Source organism: Fundulus heteroclitus, chromosome 23, assembly GCF_011125445.2.
Source record: "Fundulus heteroclitus isolate FHET01 chromosome 23, MU-UCD_Fhet_4.1, whole genome shotgun sequence".
NCBI lineage: Eukaryota > Metazoa > Chordata > Actinopteri > Cyprinodontiformes > Fundulidae > Fundulus > Fundulus heteroclitus.
The window spans coordinates 9,544,759-9,565,035 of record NC_046383.1 but is presented as its reverse complement, the minus strand read 5'-3'; the positions used below and the strand labels follow the sequence as shown (position 1 = coordinate 9,565,035).

Sequence of the window (20,277 nt, the reverse complement as noted above, 5' to 3'; positions counted from 1 at the left end):
GGCAATGATGTGATGTCATATCAGTCATAAAGCAATCCAATAAGCCGAAAAAATGTCAAACCCACCACAGCTCTTTATATAATGCCATAAACCATTTTTTGCTTGATGTTTCTCTGAACGGCCCACAGTAGATCCACTACCTCCAGATGATATATACTTGTGCTTGTGCGTATTAACTGTCTTTTATTAGTCATCAATCTCTGAAAGGTTTAAAAGGACAGAGAAATACGGAAGACTTTTCTGTGCTTAGCAGCGGTCCCAGTTCATGGCGTAGCACACATTGGGAGAACTGTGCACTTGAGAAAGTAGCTTTATTGGTGCAAATGTTACATTTATTGCTGAAGCAATCAGAATTGCATCCAGGAGCATAACCATCAATATATGCAGACTTTGGAAGTCAAACTCTTTGTTATAACAGCCAGGAAGCACCAGAGCAGGCAGAGTGGCCAGGGAGAAAAGTGCCAATTAGACAGTGGATCAGAAAAGCTCCATGAACAGGATCACTCAGAAACAGGCAGGTAGAATGGCTCGATGCAGTTGGAGCAGATGTGGAACTTTGCTGTTGCTGCATCCAAAATGTATCTTTGGCATCTTTCTTGCTTTTAACTTTACTTTCTTCTTTTGTTTTTAGCATCTAGGGTTTTCGTTTTAAATCAGCTTTTCTGGACTTACCCATCAATCACCCATCAATCAACATGGTTGATGCTAAAAGGGACCAGAACGTTTAGCATTTTCTGAAATCAGTCTGCTCACTGAAGGAAACCACTGAACTACAGAAGCAAGCTGTCATTCAAAGAGTGAGCGTTTGGGCTTTTGCTGTGTCCAGAGCAGGTGTGCGTCCTGCCTTATTTTTCACATTCCTTTCATGTCAGTTCACAAAAAATGCTTCTGCACAGTGGATACCTCAGGGACATTTTGTGTTAAAAATGAAAAGATTTGATCGACGGGCACCTTGGCCCCACGGGGATTACCTCGGCAGCAGTTGGACTATTTGCCTCCGGCATGCTGTTGAAGGGCAGAAAACCCCCACAGACTGGAAAATGTCAATTTATTGTCATTATAAGATTTACTTCTATGGCACAAAAATAGTGTATAGGATGATGCCGAAATTTGTACAGGAAATAACCTGACAAATATAATGAATTTTAACATGAGATGCAGCAACTAGTGAAAAATATGAACATTTGTATTTATTTTGTATTCTATTCACCTTATTTTTCAATTTTAAGATTGTAAATCTATTTGACATTAAATCCTAAACGTTTAAAATAATATAATTAGAATGTATAAGATATTTTAAAAGGGCATATATCATAATTGGTATGCTATCTTTTTAATTGTACTATTTTTTTTGCTTAGAATATTCATATTCAGTCTGATAATTAAAATTCAGAATCATCTCAAAAATTATAAAAGCAAAAAAGCAAACACCAGAGGGATGACAATGCAACCAAAAGTTAAGGCCCATGAGCAGTGCTGTAATCTCTGGATATCCACATAAAACAAAATTGTTGATATCAAAGACTCTAGATCCAATTTCAGATTATACAATATTCACGTTTTTGGGGGATTATTCAGAGAGGAGGAGAAAGTAAAGAAAACTGTTGTCTGAAAGCAGTAGCTTGGAGACCTAACAAACCAGCACCCTATGGAGGGATTTAAAAATACTCTGTTGAGTGGCTAGTCTGCCTGTAATTCCACAAAGGGCAAATTGAAAAGTAAATAGTACATTTTAAATAAACTGTTCTGTTAGGGAGCCCTGCACAGAGAGGCTGACTTTTCCTCACACAAGTGAAGTCCAATACAAGGATGTAGCCAATAAAAAAAATATTAATTCTGTGTGACAACACAAAAAAGGGGAATTCTGTTGCTATTTTTTTGCATGATACCACCTTAAATGAATTAATGTTGAAAAACTGCATTCATGTTCAAACATTTGTTGCCGTATTCCACTATGATTACAAGTTCTTTAAAACTTAGTTTGGATTTGGGAAACCTTTAGTCTATTTGTGAAAAAGAAGATTTTACGTTTTCTGAAAATGTCATTGTAGTCTTGCCTTATTCTCATAAAGCCAGTCTCACATTTAGTCTGGTGAGCTGAGTCTATTAGTACATGTCTAGAGAAAAATATTATTGATCGTGGAGGCCTCTGGGTGATTTCATCAAAAAGCCTGTATCTGTGGACCGCAACTTGATTTTTTTTTAATCCCCCAGGTCTCTCCCTGTCACTATCTACCTGATCAACACAAAGATGGCACTATAAGTGTGACATGAAGACCTTCGGGGCTGAGTTGCTGGACTGAGGTGACAAGTGAAAAAAAATCACAGTATCAGTCGTCTTCAAACTGTCATTTTCTCCTTTGAAATGTCCCTTTCAGGAGAGTCTGGTAGGGAACATATCTGCTCTAACATTATGACCACTGACAGGTAAAAGCAGAAAACTTCTCAACTCATTATGAGGCATCACTCTCCCAGAAAAGCCTGCAGGTTGGCATTCACATCGGTGTTACTTTGACATTTATGCTGACCAATCAGGTACATTTACCAGTTCCTCTAACAAATAGGACTGCAAACATTGCTTGAGAATAACTTTAGCATCATGACTGAGTCTGGTGTGCTGACACAGCCTCAGAGCTCCTCAAACAGAAAAGAATAGAGCAGACTAGAACGCCCAGATGTGTCAAAAGTATTCACATTTATTACTCAAGTAGAAGCATAGATACTAGGGTTTAAGACATTAAGATGTTAATGTTGAAATACATTGAAATTGGCTGTTTCATCCACATATATGTCCATTGAAAAATGAACCATTGAGTACAATGCAAAAATATTAAAGGACTATTTAGGTGCTTTACTGAGTATCAACATATGGGTTTGTTGGAGGAGAAAATCTGACGACTGGTTGCCTATAAGTATTGTTGCAAGAAGTCAAACTTCAGAGACATATTATCAATTACCTCTTTTTTATTATTATTGGAATTTAAATAGACATCCAAGCTTAGGTGCAGGAATGCGGTACCGCGCACGTGACGTCACCGTCTCAAGAGCAACGGCCCTTTTGCCGCTTAGGTAGGGCATACAGGAGAGAACGCACGGATAACCCAGCTATTACAAGCGCAATAGAACCAGCGATATGACCGACTTTACAGCCGTTAAACTTTCCCAAGACGATGTTCCAGGCGCACGAATTACTGGTCGCACTGTAGAAGAACACACCAACCTTCAGCTCAAACGATGGCTTGGATGGAGTGTCGAGGGCATAAAAAGACTGGAAAACTGGCCGAGTTGATCGAACGGTAAGCTTTGGGTTTTTTTCCTGCGCGGCGATCATGGCAGCGTCGGCCGTTTTTTTTTTTTTTGTTGTTGTTTGCAATCATCGTCCAGGAATGGGTATATGTTTAATGTTTGTCTCATTTGAAATGTTTTTGAGTAAGCTATCCTGGTAGCAGGCTATCATGTTAGCGCCTGCTACCATGATAGCCTATATGCTGTCATGGTAGCAGGCTCTACTTTATTAACATGTCAGCCACCAAAATACTCTTACCTTGACTTGATGTCGCTGGAATTGGGTCACGATGTTCTTCGGTTGTGCCCTTTCCTCCGACAAAATGCTTGCTACATATGTACTTGAATTTGGTAACTTTTTCCGGGTTGAACTGTTGTGTAGGCCGACCGCCCCGGTGTACCAAGCGCATACATTTCTCCTTGGCAGTCTTGAAGAAAACATCCTTCATATGCGGCCGATCAGCGTAACTCGAGTCGCTGTTGCACGTTCCATAGCAACAATGTTTAAAAACCATGGTCTTAGATTTGGAAAAAGCAGTCGTTTACCGAGTAAAACCTAGGCTAACGCACGTCTCTTTTACAGCGAAACAGCGGCGGGTTTCCGGAGTTTGCCCCACTGCGTACCACGTGATGTGACGTCATCGTGACGTTGTGTTTCTAAAAATAGCTTGCGCGCGGTACCCCATTGATGAGGGCTACAGTGTTATCAAAATGGATGATTAATCCAACTGGTTAATGAAAAAAAACCAACAACAAGAAAAATAACTAACAATCTCACAAATACTATGTTCTTCTACTTCTACTTCCACTTTCTTTTTCTTCCTCAGACTGATTTCATTAGACTTTTGTGGGGCGTTTGGCAAACAACTTGGTGCAGTACTACGCCCATCCACAATCAAATTTACTCTATCTAGGTGGCGCTATTAAAATCTAAGATTTTTTTTATTTTTTTTATTTTTTTTTGACAAGCCAGAAGAAAACCAAGCTGAAATGAAATAGAAGTAACAAGACTATTTTCAAAATGTAAGGAGTAGAAAGTACAGATAATTGTATTTAAATTTAAGAATTAGAAGTAAAAAGTAGCCTAAAAAATAATTACCCCAGCTAAATCTAAATAACTAAAATGTATACTTAATAAAGGTAATAAAGTATTTCTACTTAGGTAATTGACACCTCTGTGAATGCCTTTATTATCATTATGCACCACTGGACAACAACACGGATTCAGCTGCCACTGTTTTGTGCAACAAACAAAGTAATGATTTAAAAAGCAAATAATAATTAAAACAACAGGTCCAACATTAAACAAATAAAAGTATAAATACATGTATACATGCACACAAAATAACTATATTTATTAATAACTCGTAATATGTCACTACAATATTTTTTTTTTTTTTACAATGAAACAGATCCCATGGGGCTATTGGGAGAGTTTAGGTGTCTAATGGGTAACAGATAATAACTATTCTCCTGTTTGTTTTGCACTTCTCAGACATGAACTTCTTTCCAGAAAGCAGAAAGTTGTACATGATGTCCGGGGTGGGAATCAGAGCCCTGTCAGGGGAAGCTGGAGCTGGCCATGTCTTACAGCCAGAGCAGACAGCTGACCATAATCTTCTCCTGTAGAGCCATCCTGTCAGCAGAAGAACACGCAAAGAACCAAAAGGAGATGCTGTCCATCAGCACCAATTCTATGTTGGACCAATAAAAGGAGAGAAACAGGTTCTCCTTCAGATGGTTCCCTGATAATGTATGTTGGAAATGGAGTCTCTGCTGGGCCTTTTTTTACTGGTTCTGATGTGTTAACAATCCAGGTGAGGTCCTCAGAGATGGAAGGAGGCCACACTCATCACCTGGGCTCCATTGATGGCTAGTAGAGCATAACCCCACCTCTGTCTCCTGAAACCAATGACCATCTCTTCGGTCCATACAGATTTCAGCTCCAGGAGATTCTCAGTACACCACTCTGACGGTACCTGGATCTCCTCTCTGTAAGCTAATCCATCAATCCCATGATCAAACCCGCCATGGTGGCGTCATCTGCAGATTTGATGATAGAGTTCAATGGGTGAGAGGGAATACAATCATACGAGTAGAGAGCATGCAGGAGGGGATTCAACACATAAGGTGTCCAACACCATGGAAAGTGCAACAGAATCATTGCACAAATGGCTTTATTTTTGCAAACTGTTACATGCTGGGTTCTAATAAAAAGCTGTACTTGTGACTCTGGTTTTAGTATACCAAAAGCAGTCACAGTGCTTGGCTGAAATAATCATGTCATTTGAACTTTATTTTTCCTATTATAACCATACATTTTTATATATTAATGATTGAGATGTGAACAGCATCAAGTATTACTGTGAAAATGAAGGAAAACAACATGAGTTTTATATTCCTTACAAATAAACATCTAAAAAGTGTGATGCGCTCATGTATTTAACCCTCAGTGACTAAATAGTTGTTAAATCACTTTTTGTTGCAATTGCAGCTGCCAGTCATTTAGGATGCGTCTCTAACAGTTTGCTCCTTACTGAAATTGTTGCCCAATCTTCTCTGCAAAATAGCTCAAGGTCAGTTAGATTGCATGGAGAATATGTTTGAACAGCAGTTTTCAGGATTTGCCACAGATTCTCGATTGAATTTAAGTCTGAACATTAACCAGGATGTTTTAACTGATTGAAATGCTTTGAACTAAGCCATCTAATTGTAACTCTGGCAGTGTGTTTAAGGTTGCTGTCCAAAGCCTAATTCCCAGTGTTATTTAGCCTCCAAGAGCTTTCCTTTTTGGAGAGCTCTTGGAGGAAGAAAAGTATCCCCACAGCATGATTCTGCCAGCACCATGTTTAAAATTTGAGGTGATGTGTTCAGGTTTATGTGCAGTGTTTATATCCTAGAGCTACATTTGTATATGAACTTAGTTAAAGTAAATAAGATGATATGAATTAAGATTTTATCCAGTATTGTAATCTGATTTTATAGTTTATGTTTTTTTTAATATAATTTCTATTTTTTTAATTCTCATATATGGGGTCTTTAGTACTGTGATAAAATGGAAAATGATGAATCACTCTTAATGCCAGAGAGCCAGAACTACATCCTCTGGTAAGTCATCAGTATATTAGAACTGAGATTTGTCCTTTTTAAAATCCAATTCAGACACGATGAACTATCAAAGGTAGAAACCTTGAGAGAAAACTCCCCAAGGAATGAGGACTTCGATGGATAGAGTTGTCTCTTTTGCATCCACTCTCCTTTTTTTTACCATTTGGTTTAAGGAAAGACTAATTAAGAACATTACTTCTATTCTAGTAGAGGATCTAAAGGCTTGGATTAAATCTATCTTTGCACAGCAACAAATCATCTCCCAAGTAGAGTGGCTTACAGGAGTTATACATGTTCATTTTAGATTAAAAGGAGTCTTGTCTCCTATTCATAGATTATGCTTAAATCTTATTAGAATATCATGAAGCTTCTAACTAGATTAGAACTGATTGGCTTTTTATACAATCAAGAATATGGATCTAATGAAAGTTGGCTCATTCTGAGAGCAGCTTGTAAAAATGTGAATAATTTAGTCCCTCTATCCAACACATTCTGCTTTCCTTTAATGAGACAGCGACTGAATGGGTATTGATCTTGTCTGTCTTAGTGCCTGGTGCTTGGAAGTTAAATTAGGATGTAGTGATGTATTATCTAGCAAAAAATATGACTTTGTGAAGAGTAGTAAGGAAAAGACATGCACAGAATTTCTGAATAGTTTGGGTAGTTCTTCAGAAGGATCAAAAACAGTCACAAATAAACACCAGCATCCTTTAACATTTTCTATGATATGTTTTTAAGATAGTCTTAAAGAGAGAGGTGTAGCTGAAGGTTTTGCTTTTTATCTGACTCACATTTCAGCCTCAGAAATTCTCTGCCAATTCTTTATATGATAAAGTGACCACTTTAACATAAAACGTAGTCATCATAATGTAACTTTTTTTGTCAAGCACTGAAATTATTTTCTGAGAAGCGTGTTTTTCCTAAATTCTTGTTTATGTAATACCATATTCTACCAAATCTCTATGGCGCTGGCCTCACCTAAAAGCTGCCACACTTGACTTGATTTCACATTTTCTAAATACAATCAAGAATTATTTTTAAAAATTCAATGAAATTCAGGGCACATGACTTGACTTGAAGATGCATAATCCCTTTAAAATTAGATCTATCAAAAATTAACAGACTTTATTTCTCAGAGGGCTAAATACAAGAGAAAATGTAAAATATCGATCAGATTTCTTATATCACTGAATTAATAGAAATTGTTTATCCTTCAGGAAATCATATCTTGTATGAACCAAAGGGAAAAAAGTATTTATTTTTAAGCTTCAAAAAGCTAGGAGTAATACTGACATCTTGTGGCTCTAATCGGTACAACAGCTTGCCTATCACAACAATCTGATATGCCGTTTTTAAATGGTGTGTTGCTGTTATAAATTTTTACTTCTACATGACAGGTACATGCTGTTGTATTCTGCTCTATTTCTGGTCTGCTTCTCTTACTGGCTTCCATGTTAGCAAGCTGCTGCTCTTTAGCCAACATAAAATACCAAATGAAGAGGACTGATTGTTTATAGGAAATGTTACATCCATCCCAGGTGAGAAATGAAAATGGCTTAGGTTGATTTCACAGTAAATATCTTACTTATAGCTCCTTTAAGTTTCATACTATTTGTACATGCAAATAACCTTTAAAGAATTGAGAAAAAAATAAATATAGAAATTAGATTCATCCTGAAAATATTGTTTTCCCACCCTTTTTGGCTTCAGTAAATGATGTTGCAGTGCAGTTAAACTCTTAAGAGAGGAACATGTTGAAGAAAGAGTTAAGAGGTAAAAACATCACTCACAGCATTGCAATGTGCCACGTGTAGCTGGAGCTCACCGCAGTTTAATTTGTTCCTCCAGAATGAATGATAAGCATACTTGGCATTGCTGCACCTCAGTTTATCTGAATTACATTGCTTTCTTTATTGGCTCATTTATTCAAAATGGGTCAAAATGGGATGATATCCACCCTGAAACATTATGATTTTCTATCATCTCAGCTGCGAGGCAGTTCAGTGTGAAGAAACCAATCAGAATTGCTCACTGCTTACCCAGTCATGTGCAAAAGTTTAATATGAAATCCAGCAGGAATTGTCTGTTAGGCTGAAAAAGGAATTCATGTTACATAAACTTGTGGTTAGAGAGAAAATAACTTGTAAGGTTCACCACATGTTACTGGTCTGCTTGAAGACAGCAGCAGACAGACCTTTGCATTAGTCCAGCAGCAAAAAAAAAAAGAATCATCGGAAGAGAAAACTGATTTGAATTTGAGTTGGGTGATGTTTTACATTAATTCGCAGGAGCAATGAACTGAAAGAAAACCACCCATATTTTCCTTAATAAATGGTGCGAAAAGTTAAGGTTGTACTACAAGAAGGTCTAACATAGTTTCTTTGGCAGCAACATAGTGAAAGAATAAAATAATGTGCCCTTAATGTGCTCTTTGCATTTTGGTAAAAAGACAAAAGATTTCTAACAGTAACTCAAGTTGTGGATCCAAAAAAATATATAAATGAGAAAAACATCCTCTCAATGAAGAAGTAAACAACCCTTTCTCCAGGGGGGTTTGAAAGGTCAAACAAGAGTTGTGTATCTCCATATAGCAACATATCCTCCAGAGTTCTTCAGCTAATCCTAATTAATCCTTTAGGATAATAATGTGCTATCTCCTATGTGACCACACAACCACAGCACAGGGAATTCTGCTCTGCTTTTTCACGCTTACACTATCAATATTAGTCATGGCACTTCACAATTAATGCATGGATCTAACATCACACTGTCTATTGTTATTACACACAAACATGACCCATTACACCCACATTGCTTTAACAAATGTGTATTTGTGTGACTAATTGTGCCAGCAGCTATCAGGCCTTTTATGTTCGACAGACTCCACATTGTCACCAAATGAGCTCATGTATCTCTTCACAGAAGCCACCCAGCATGTTGACGTGTTTACTAGTTAAAACGGACATTGTTACAAATCTAAATATGCAAGATCTTTTCATCAAAAGAGATGGTTTCACTGTTGAGCAGCAAATACTGTTACTATGTCCTTCAGTTTGATTATTTTCCTGCTGGATGTTGCAGCATGGAGATATTTACAATTAGAAGTCATTCCTTTTTTTTAATGAACCAAGACATTTTGGACAGAGGCAATTAGTTGCAACATGCTGAAGATGTTGCTATCTGGGTCTGTCTGTGGAAGTTAAACATGTTTCTGCTACTGTTGCAAAATCAATCTGATTAAAAGTCAGTTTGCAGCCTGAAAAGTCATTAGTGTAATCCAATATCATCCAACTCTAATGAAAAATGGGTTTCTCAAGATAAACCTAAAGACACAACAAGCTCTTGGCTGCAGAGCCAATAAGAGATTGTTGATTGATTTTGTGACCTTTAAATGCACCCACATCATTTCAAGTTTAATCTCTGTTTCTGTTTATTGCTTATTTATCGCTTGAGTACAAATCAATACCAAATGCATGCTGGGCCAACAACATATCCGATGGTTTCACAGGAAGTCCACCAGAGAATAGTAATGGCTTCTGTATGGCACTGACGTTTTTGTGTTTTCAAAAGGATATCTTAAGTTCCTGGTCAAACATTCATTACCACGGTTATGTTATGCATCAAACAAATGTTTGACGTAAGCGAGTAGGCTCAGGGTTGTATGAGGTCCTGAACAAAAATGTCGGGGCCAACTTTTAATTTAGCACACCAGCATCACTGACTTACCATTTATGTGTTAATCATTTCTGTACTTTTGAGGAGTAAATCAAACATTATTATTTCATTCTAAAATTTTCTATAGAATTAAACAAAGCTTTTCTGAGCCTGGAAGATGGCTCTAGGTGAAAAAGACCAAATAAGATTTAATTTATTGTTTATTTGGATGGTGAATACGAGCAAAATTGTGGTCTCAATATTTTTTTTCTGTGACTGACACATTATTAGAAATTATGATTGTTTGAGTGTTCCAAGGTTAGCAGGGTCCCCCAAGTAGCTGCATATTTTGCTTCTACATCCCTGTTTGTATGTCTTGTAAATATTTTTGTAAGAGGGAGGAATTGGTTTAATTTGCATGCAAAAATTTGGATTTTTAAATTCTTAAAATGGAAAATAAAACTATTATTTTTTTGACTGCCCAAAAACGTAAGTAATTTATTAAACTTTTATTACTAGTCAGTCTCCTAAAATGTATTAAAAAGATTAAGAGTTGGATATTAATATGTTGGATGTGCATATATAAATCACAAGTCAGAGTCCCCATTAAGCAGGTACAAAACCTATGCTTTTCAGTTATTGAAGTCTTTAATAGTTCTTCAAAAAACATTAAGCTTCAGTTTAAATATTATTTTGAGTAAACTGCAAACTAAATCAACACAGTTCTACAGACATTTAGTCTTATTTTGATAATTAAGGTCTGATTAAAGCTTAATTTCATTGCTCAACATGTATGCTAAAAGAAAGGCTATCATCAAGCCAAATTCATAGCACGATCTTCTCAATAAAGTGCCCCCCCCCCCCCCTTGTGTATTTTTTCCCTTCTTTGAGGTCTGTGGATTTAAGAAAAAAACATAACAAAACAATTTTAGTCTCAACATTAAGCTATATGGTGTTTCCTGCAGCAGGTAAAAGAGAATCTGAGCAGCCAGTTGAGTAAAGCACACTGTCATCTGCATAAAGGTACATATACATTGTAATCATGCTATTCCAATGTATTTATCTAATTAAATTATAAATTAAGCCTTTTTAATAACTTCAGAAAACTAGACTTCCAAAGTAAAATTTGTTGTATCTGAAAAGTGTTTTAAAAGTGTATATAGTGACAGCATGTAACAATACAATAACTTCTAGATCCGTTCTAAATCTTCAGAAACATTTCCTGACATGTCAAGGAACACATAATATCATGGCTGATAAACTGTTGTTTGTTTGTTTTTCTATTTTGTGAGTCATATCTTAAAACACCAGATCTTATTTCCATTTAATGAGTCTGTAAACGGTTCATTTAAATGGTTAGTCACGTCATACATGCAAAGCAAAGCAGAAGTTTTCATCGCCTCTTAGGTTCACAGAATGGTTTTAAATTTGCCGCATGAAAAATCTGAAATCAGTTGACACCAGTATTGACATCCATCAAATAATTTCATAATGTATGCATGTCTACGCATTTCCTAATTTCGTATTCATTGGGACTGTGTTCAGTATTTCCTACAGTAAGTAGTATTTTCTATTTCACAGAGGTTTTTTTTCTTCCTTCAGGGATTGTTTATATGTTTGCCCAGTGGTTGTGTGTAAATGGCTCAGCTGCAGGCTGCTATATCTGCCCTGTTGTGGTGCTTTTTCTCCCTCCTGTGGTTTCCAGCAGGGCGGGAGGTCTGTCGCATCCCACTGATTGTGATTCCCAGCATGCGTCTGTGTGTTTGGGTTTGTTTATCAGTATGTCAGGAAGTTTGAAATTTGATGCCTTTGTACTGTGTGTGCATGTGTGTGTGTGTGTGTGTGTGTGTCTGTGTGTGTGTGTGTGTTTGTGTGTGTGTGTGTGTAGCCTGCCTCAGATGTGTGCTTTTCTGTATTTGTGTTTGCATCTCCTCAAACAACACACACACACACACACACACACCCTTACACTTTATCATCTAATGCCAGGTAAACTCAGCTACTAAGGTCCATCTAGTCCCTCACTCTGTCACACACGCAGCTCTCTTTCCAACTCTCCATCCATCTCTCGTCACACACAAGCAGACACCAAATCACGCCTGCACACACAACCACAGCCTCCCCTGCGGCTGCCTGATTGAGGTTTTCTCGCCTGAACCTTTAGATATACTGTAATAGTAGAACGGGCGAGGCAGGAAAGAATGGGAATAAAAGTTAAACTGTATGATAGAAAAACAAAGGGGAAGAGAGATAGAGAGAGAGAGAGAGAGAGAGAGAGAGAGTGATGAAGTGAAAGCAGACAGAGTTAAGGAAGTGCGGTAAGAGGAAAGCAGGAAGAGTGACAGAGGTGGCAACCCAGGGGAAAATAAAGGTGAGGAAAAAAACAGTAGAGAGTTAGGTGGAAGGAGTGTTAGGGATGGAGAAAGAAAGAGGAAACTCAAAGCAGCCGAGGACAGAAAACATCTCCCATTAAAGTGCGATTATAGCCTCTGCTGGTCCAGACTTTACAACCTCTGCCTCCAGCAGCTGATGATATAACACCCCATTTTAAAGATCAATTTGTCACTTTTCATCTCTTCCTACACCTCATTTCCCTCCTCCTTTCACTCCTGGCAAGAAAGGACAAGAAGATGAGGGAGCGTGGAGGAGCTGTTACCAACAGCGATGGGCGAGGCCGGGATGGTGTCTCTCTCTATTTACGTGCATGTTTGATGATATCATCTGTTACAAATCTAATGCTCAACCATGTATTTCTTTCCCAGTCTCTGAAACCCTCTAACTAGCACAGACATACACTGAATCAATGAATGTTCCATTCTCCGTTTGCAGAAGGGGGAAATCTTTCTGCCAAATGTAACTAATGAGCTATGGTCAATGTCCAGGAAGTTCTAAACCAATTTATGAAAAGCTCTTAATCAGTTTTATTCTGCCATGAAGACAGACAAGAAGCAAAGGGAACATTTATTTGCTCACAACAACAATCTCATGTTCCCACTTTGGCTTCACAGTGCCTTGTAAATGTATTCATACCAGTTGAACTTTCTAACAAGATTTTCCTGCAAAAACTGCAAAGTTCTCTTGGTGTTATTTGTATTTTACACGATAGACCAACACAAAGCAGTGCATAATTGGGATGTGGAAGCAAAATGATGAATGGTTGTCAAAGATATTTTACAAACAGTAATTATCAAAGTATGGTGCAGATTTGTATTCATGGCATCTGATTCAATATTGTAGAACCACTCTTCACTGCAACTGCAGCTCTATGGCAGTACCTCTACCAGCTTTCTACTGCAGGCTTATGTTTATGCTCATTCTTTGCAAAATGGTTCAAGCAGAGCCATTTTAGATGGAGAGATTCTATGCAGCTCAGCTTTCAAGTCCTGCCACAGATTCTCAATTGGCCATTCTACCACAAGGATACTCTGTGGATCACACTGCAGCTCTGCCTGTTTTTGGCTGTTGTCCTTCTAGAAGGTGAACCTTTGCCACAGTTTTTTGTGGTTTCTAACTGGCATTCTTCACAGATTGCATGGAGCCAAGAAACAGTAATTAATTATTGGATATTTGAAATAATTTTTTTTTTTATAAAACCCTAGTTGAAAATGCGAAAGTCAAATTTGGATCTTGAGAGCTGAAAAAAATTGTCGATGAGAAAAAAAGGTGAAACTGAAGTTTTGTTCAGTTTTAATAAAGCTTTAATTCATTTCTTTTTTATTACACACTTCTGTGTTTTGAGCAGTTTTGAGCAGCAATTTAAGGTGAGACAGATAAGAGAAGATGTTTTAAATGTTCCCAAACCAGACAGATATGACAGAGGAGAAAATATATGTCCTATCAGAGCCCCTTAAATATTAGAAACGGGCTGCTCACACTTTATTGAGTAGCCTGTGACAGGTTTATTGTAAATGAAATGTTACTAAGTACCAGCTACTAACCACTTTGGTTAAAACTATGCATTTATAGACTTATGTGTTATAGACACATAAAAAGACCTTAAACTCTCATTGAACATATGTGTACATCTTGAAAATCTTTATATCTCTATCAACAGCCATACAAAGCTAAGTTACGGTAGGCAATTCTTTTGTCTGACTTAAATTGTGCACATTGTTTTTTTTTCCTCACTTCAGATGTTTTTGAAGGTGGACATCCAACATCGGTTTGGTCACTAAACTCAGTGAAGAAACAAGTTTGTCTCCTCAATCTCCTGGATTTGTTGCTTGATGCGGACAAGATTTCTATAGATTTTACAGTTGATAGAGAGCCTTGATCTGGAAACAAGTTTGTCTCTACGAGCTGGATTGGACTACTCCTGGATTCGTTCTCCAATTTGTTCAACACGGAAACCTGTGGTATTATGAGATACACAACTTTTCTATTCATTTAGCTGTAATGAAGTTTAGATGTAATCATATCTTTTAGACCACAGAGCACGTTTGTAAAAATGTGTTTAAAATGTTTAAAAACAGTTTAGTTGTCTTATTTCTCTTGAGAAATGTTGAAGATAATTCACAGAAATTACCTTTTTATTTCAACCTTGAATGGCTCATGGTTACTGCCACAAATCACAGTTTAAGCTGAAACTGGGGAGAGTCTAAAACATGCTTTTGACCTGTTCGGTTACTGACTCAAGATGTTCAGCTTTTTATTGGACTCGTTCAGTAGGACCTCCTGCTTTTTACACTTGGAAGTGTGGACTTCGCAAAGAGACAACAGGGTAACAAATGCTTTTAGTACTGGGGTCTGCTTTTTATTCCTGTTTAAACTTTACTCCTGCAAAGTCCTTTTATATTGAAAAAAGCAGCGGGAGATGACTGTTCCCTCCGTGGCAGAACAGCAGATAGACGGTGGACCAGCTGCTTTAGCCACATGCCCTGGATAAAATAGCAGATATTTGAGTAATTTCAGAAAAAACAGTTAACTACTTAGATATTTATTATGGTAATTAAAAGTCATGATTTTTATTTAAAATGATATAGACTACTCAGGACTGCTCTGAAGTGTTGATTACTGTGGACCAATTAAACTTCACCAAATGTCAGACACCACCGTTTTGTAATTAACAACTTTATGATTTCTTTGATTTCTATGCAGTTATCGAGTTCACTCATTATTTATTAAAGTATTTGATAGATTTAGATACATTCCTTGTCATAGATTACCTAAAAAGAGCACCATCCAATTTGGCACTAGAGGGCTATTTCACTAATTGTTTACAAGCTTTAGTGTCTAATCTACAATTTAACCAGACGCAAATACAACTGGTTAGTCTGATCTACAAAGGTGAGTGGGTCATGGGCACAGATGAGTGCTTTTTCGATGCACAGTGAGGCGACCTTTTCCATCACTGAATAAAAAAGGCAGAAAGAAAATGTACAGGTCTAAATTGGAGCAGATGGAGTGTGAGTTTCTCCCCGTCGTGCACAGAGAGATAGAATTGAGATGATAGCCCACAGCTAATCCACTGCACACCAAAAACTCATTATTCCTTAAGAAGGAAGTATAAAAACTTGCTCCCCAGGATGGAAAGCATTACCTTCCTGAAGGTGAAGATCCTGGCATGAGCTGCCTGATTTTCCCCATGTGTGAAATTTCTTTTGTGCACACTTCCGCGGGTTTGACTCGTCTTTATTGGTGCAAAGCTGCATAGCAGCCTGGTGATGGGCACCTGCTGCTCCTTGGACACCCACTAACATACCAAAAAGCACTTAAACAACACGATGCACACAGAGAAAAGGAAGCAGCAACTTCCACTTCACTGAGTTGAGCTTTAGCTCCTTTCATTGTAGCATGCAGTGGCTGACAAACATCGATATCTGTGTATCACTAACACAAACTCACCAACAACAGCTGTGTAAATCTTTCCCGATAAGCCTGAGAATAATGTGCCATTCAATAGAAAACAGGAAGGCAAACATTCAGCAGCTTTGTAACAAGAAGAGGTCTTTACATTTTTTTTATGGTATGGTGGAGATTAGGTCGAGTGTATTTTCTGTCTTTTGAAAGCAGACAATAAGAGGAAACTGCTGCAGTGTCTCAGTTATACAACGGTCCTCCCATCACAATTAAAATGACACTGAAAAGCCCAAACTAATCAGTAAATTTGGGGGTTTCCTCATAAAACATGAAGTGTTCAATAAAGCCATTTGTATATGACCTGAACTGTTTATTCTAAGTATAAATTGATTTGAATGTTATAATTCAGTCTTATAATATTGTTTTTTCTGCCTAATATATCCAAGTACATTACAATTAGTGCATGTGGTTTAACTTGTAATTGAGACACCACCAGTAATACACGGTCTTTTCAAGTTTTCAAGCTTTAAAGGGAGTAGATTTTTTTGTGATTTAATATGTATCAGCAGGAAAAACATCTGGGCCAGCTGTGGAGCCTCTTTGCTGTTCGGGGGCCCAGTGGGTTATACCCTCAAGTTTTTCTCATGCTCTTGTGACAAAGTCGTATCAGGCTCCCATGAACAACCTTTTTACCCATCTGGATTTCTAATGAAACAAAAACAATTTCAAGTCATTTGAGATATTGTGGTGCTGCAGGAGAACAGGGCTCACCTGGAAAACGATGACGTTGCAGCGTACTACAAAAGCATTCAAGCATCCTTAATGTTACCACACTCTGTCATCTACAAACACACATTTTAACATGTTTCATTACAACTGTGTGAGATAGACTAATTCATGGGAAAGTGGAAGGAAATCCCTGGAATTAAAAGTAAAATAGAGAAAATTTGAAATCAAAAAAGCATGTCATACATTTGAATACTGCTCAATTTGATTCCCATCGATAACATTCAGAGCGACAAACTGCCTTAATCGCCATGGAGACCACCTGCGTGTCATTTGCTCTCAGCCTGAGAAGTCCTCAGAGATTTGTTAGAGATCATTAGCGAACAAACAGCATCATGAATGCCAAGCAACACAATGCACAGACCAGCAACAAAGTTGTGGAGAAATTTAACACAAGGTTAGGCCATATCCCAAGCTTAGAGCGTCTCACAAAGCTCTGTTTAGTCCGTCCTCTGGAAAAGGAACCAGTTTGGTACAACTGCAAACCTACACCACGACATAGCTGTCCACATAACCAACAGGTTGCGCAAGTTCAACATGATACAGAGAAGCACTCAAGAGGCCAATGATGACGTTGGTAGACTTGCGAAGGTCTAAAGCTCAGGTGGGAGAATCTGTTGACACTAAAACTATTAGCTGTGCTCTCTAGAAATTTGGCTTTTGTCAAAGAGTAGCAAAAAAGAAAGTCATTGTTGAAAGAAAGACATAAAAAGTACTGTTTTTATGTTTGCTACAAACCATGTAGATGATACTACAAACAAGTAGAAGAAGGTGTTTTGGTCAGATGCGTTATGGTCAACATAAAAAAAAATGCTGTGTTACTACCAACACACATCAGCCTAAACACTAATCTGCCTCTTGGTGGTGGCAGCATCATGCTGAGGGAAGGATGTTTCCTAACAGGGACAGAGGAGCTGTACAGAGTTGATAGAGATATGGATGAAACTAAATACAGGGCAACTGTGGAAGAAATGTTCAGCATTCAGCAGCATACCAACCCTAAACACATCCATAGTTACAACCGAATGATTTGTAGTAAAGCTTATTCATCTGTTAAAATGACGGTCAATGTTTCAACCTAAATCCAATAAAAAATCTTGTGGCAAGACTTAAAAATTGATGTTTGCGGACACTTCATCCAAATTGACTGAACTTCATTATTTTGGAAAGAAGAATGGACATAAATGTCAGTCTCTAAATGTGTAAAGCTGCAAGAGACACCCTACAAAAGACTCAGAGCTGTAATATTGTGCAAAATATGAACTCAGTGGGGCTCATTCGTGCCCCACATGACAATTATGCACTATTTTGTGTTGGCCTGTCCCACAAAATCCCAAAACACATAATAATTAAATGATCATTTTTATTGACATGTCCCAAAATAATAATTAAAATTGTGTGTACTGATGCAATGAAAGCAGTTTTTTCTGGTCCAGTTTTTCTTGTCCCTGTTTGCTCAGAGTAAACGGCAAAGAAGATTTTCTTTTCAGATTATAAGTGGACTGATTCTCTCCAAACAAAAAGTCACCCTGCAAGGACTCTTGCTCCTTTGTGAAAACCACTTAAAGTCCTTTCACTTTCTGCTGCACGATCCCCACAGTCACACAGGACAAGCAGCTCATATTCCTTCAAAATCCATTAATCTGTTATGATAATCTCGCGTCCAGGGACTCGCTGCAGCACAAGCAATTAGGAACTCATTCACGTGCCTGAATGCCGGAATGAAATTATTCAAGATTAGATTCTGTCTCGATTAACGCCCCCATCTCCTCCTCCTCCTCCTCCGTCAGAAGGGAAATGCTCACTCTGCATGGAGGGACAAGAGCCACTGCAGCGTCCAGTCAAGACGCACCAACGTCTGATTAAAGATACGACTGTATAGACATGCCTTAATGCATCTCGCTTTGCACTGACTTAAACGTGGAATAGTCACAGGGGTTAAAAAAACAACAACACAAAGCAAAGCCCAGGACCCCCTGGGACCGACAGCATCTTGCGGGTCAAGAAGAATTGGCTGATTGGCAGAGATTATTTAAAAGCAATACATGTGTATTAAAATTTAAAGTAAATACTTGGATTAAGTATTAAAAGGTTGGAACTTACCCCCCAACGCTTGCTTCATAACGAAATTCATGATGATGGCTTTGGATTCCTTGCCTTCCTTATCCGATCAATGTTACATTCAATAGTTGCAGAAAAGTAGAATCCTTTGTTTTGAGATCTGGGGGGAAAAATTAGATCAATATATTGCCATTTGTTGGAAACTTTGTTTTAATTTTTTTCAAAAAACAAATAGCTATGTATGTAATTACTGTATATGACCTCAATCAAGTGTAGGAAAATGAATGCATGGAAGATGTAATTGGGGTGTGAAGCACAATCTGAAGGACATAAAGGTCAATGGCTTAATGATAATTAAACTGCACTCTGAATCAGGTAATACTTTTCACTATTTAATTGTAAATTCTATTTAAAAAAAAGTATTTTGAAATGCGGCTTTTTTAGTGTAAGCTTTGACCTGAGCACTCGTCAGGCAATGATCCCCAATCAGACGAGTTGTTGTAATGATTCCTCTCAGCTTCACGGGAAAGCCCGTTGCCACGCATGTGGACCAAACCACTCCTGTATATTTATCAAGATCATGTGGTAAAACTTTCCATTCTCCATTGGAGGGAACCTGGACACAGCCATCCCACTACGGGAGGGAAAAAAAACTGCTCCAAAAGCACGTTAATTAAGCAAAAAAAAAAAAAAAAAAAAAAAAAACTGCCTGATGCTTGCATTCACACAACTCCACATGCAACAAATACCCTGCAAATGTGTTCCTAGAATCGATATTTGTGCATGCCCGTTGCGTGCCACGCAGACGGTGTAAAAGGACACATGCACTTCCTTGTCTGATCAGTGAGTGGTTTCAGCACCAGCGCCGCCGGATAGCTCCACATGCGAGCCGCCTAACTGAGCCGCGTCGAGCACCGATTTACCTCCGTCCGGCGACCGGTTTCCAGTCCTCAGACACTCGCGCAACGAGCGGGGATCAGAGAGCAGGGCTCGGGCTTCAAGACCAGCGAAGTTCTCCTGCGGCGGGCGGCAGCGGTGAAGGGCTAATGACTGCTCGTCCCTCGCATCTCGGGCTCCAGGGGCTCGAGAAAAAAAAAAATAGGACGTCCTTGGTGCTTCCTCCTGCACTCCGATTCGTCTGCGCAAAAACTCACAAAAAACACACGTAGGAAGAGAGAGAGAGAGAGATGAGAAAAGGAGGAGGAAGTGGAGTGAAGTGGAGTGGAGTGGAGGGGGCGGTGGTTTGCTGGGCAGCCGTTTACGCCGTGATTGGACTGGATCACATGCAGGGAGAAGCGTCCCACCATCGTCCTCCTGACCGATACACAGAGATCAATTATTCAGCCCGGAGGCTTGGCTGCCTGCTTTGTTTCTGCAGCGAGGACATGCAATCGCTTTACAGGCCACCTTTAAAAAGAAAAAGAAAAAAAAAAGCAGGATCTAGACTGTGGGAGGACGATGGCTGAACATGTTGGCGTCTCTCGCTTTTTCCGTCTTGTCTTGTTTTATGAGGCACATATTCATTTCGCTCCCAGCTGGTGCTGTTCAAGAAAAATACACAATGTTCCAGTTGGGTGCCTTTAA

The 20,277-nt window shown here is 38.4% G+C and overlaps 1 protein-coding gene across 2 annotated transcripts in view; it reads right to left on the bottom strand.

The window, feature by feature from the left end:
* LOC105925809 (complexin-2) overlaps positions 1-19,881 on the bottom strand; it is a 70,176-nt gene extending 50,295 nt beyond the window's left edge. Inside the window, exons 1-2 of one of the 2 annotated variants that reach the window (XM_012861836.3) lie at positions 19,617-19,881; positions 18,736-18,853 (exon numbers count right to left, since the gene is read on the bottom strand). In XM_012861836.3, the coding sequence (XP_012717290.1) occupies positions 18,736-18,766 (31 nt within the window). In that variant the 5' untranslated portion in view covers positions 18,767-18,853; positions 19,617-19,881. Of the gene's footprint in view, positions 1-18,735; positions 18,854-19,150; positions 19,175-19,616 lie in introns of those variants that run through there. The other variant, XM_036126936.1, reaches the window with a different exon arrangement.
* Between the last annotated feature and the right edge of the window lie 396 nt (positions 19,882-20,277).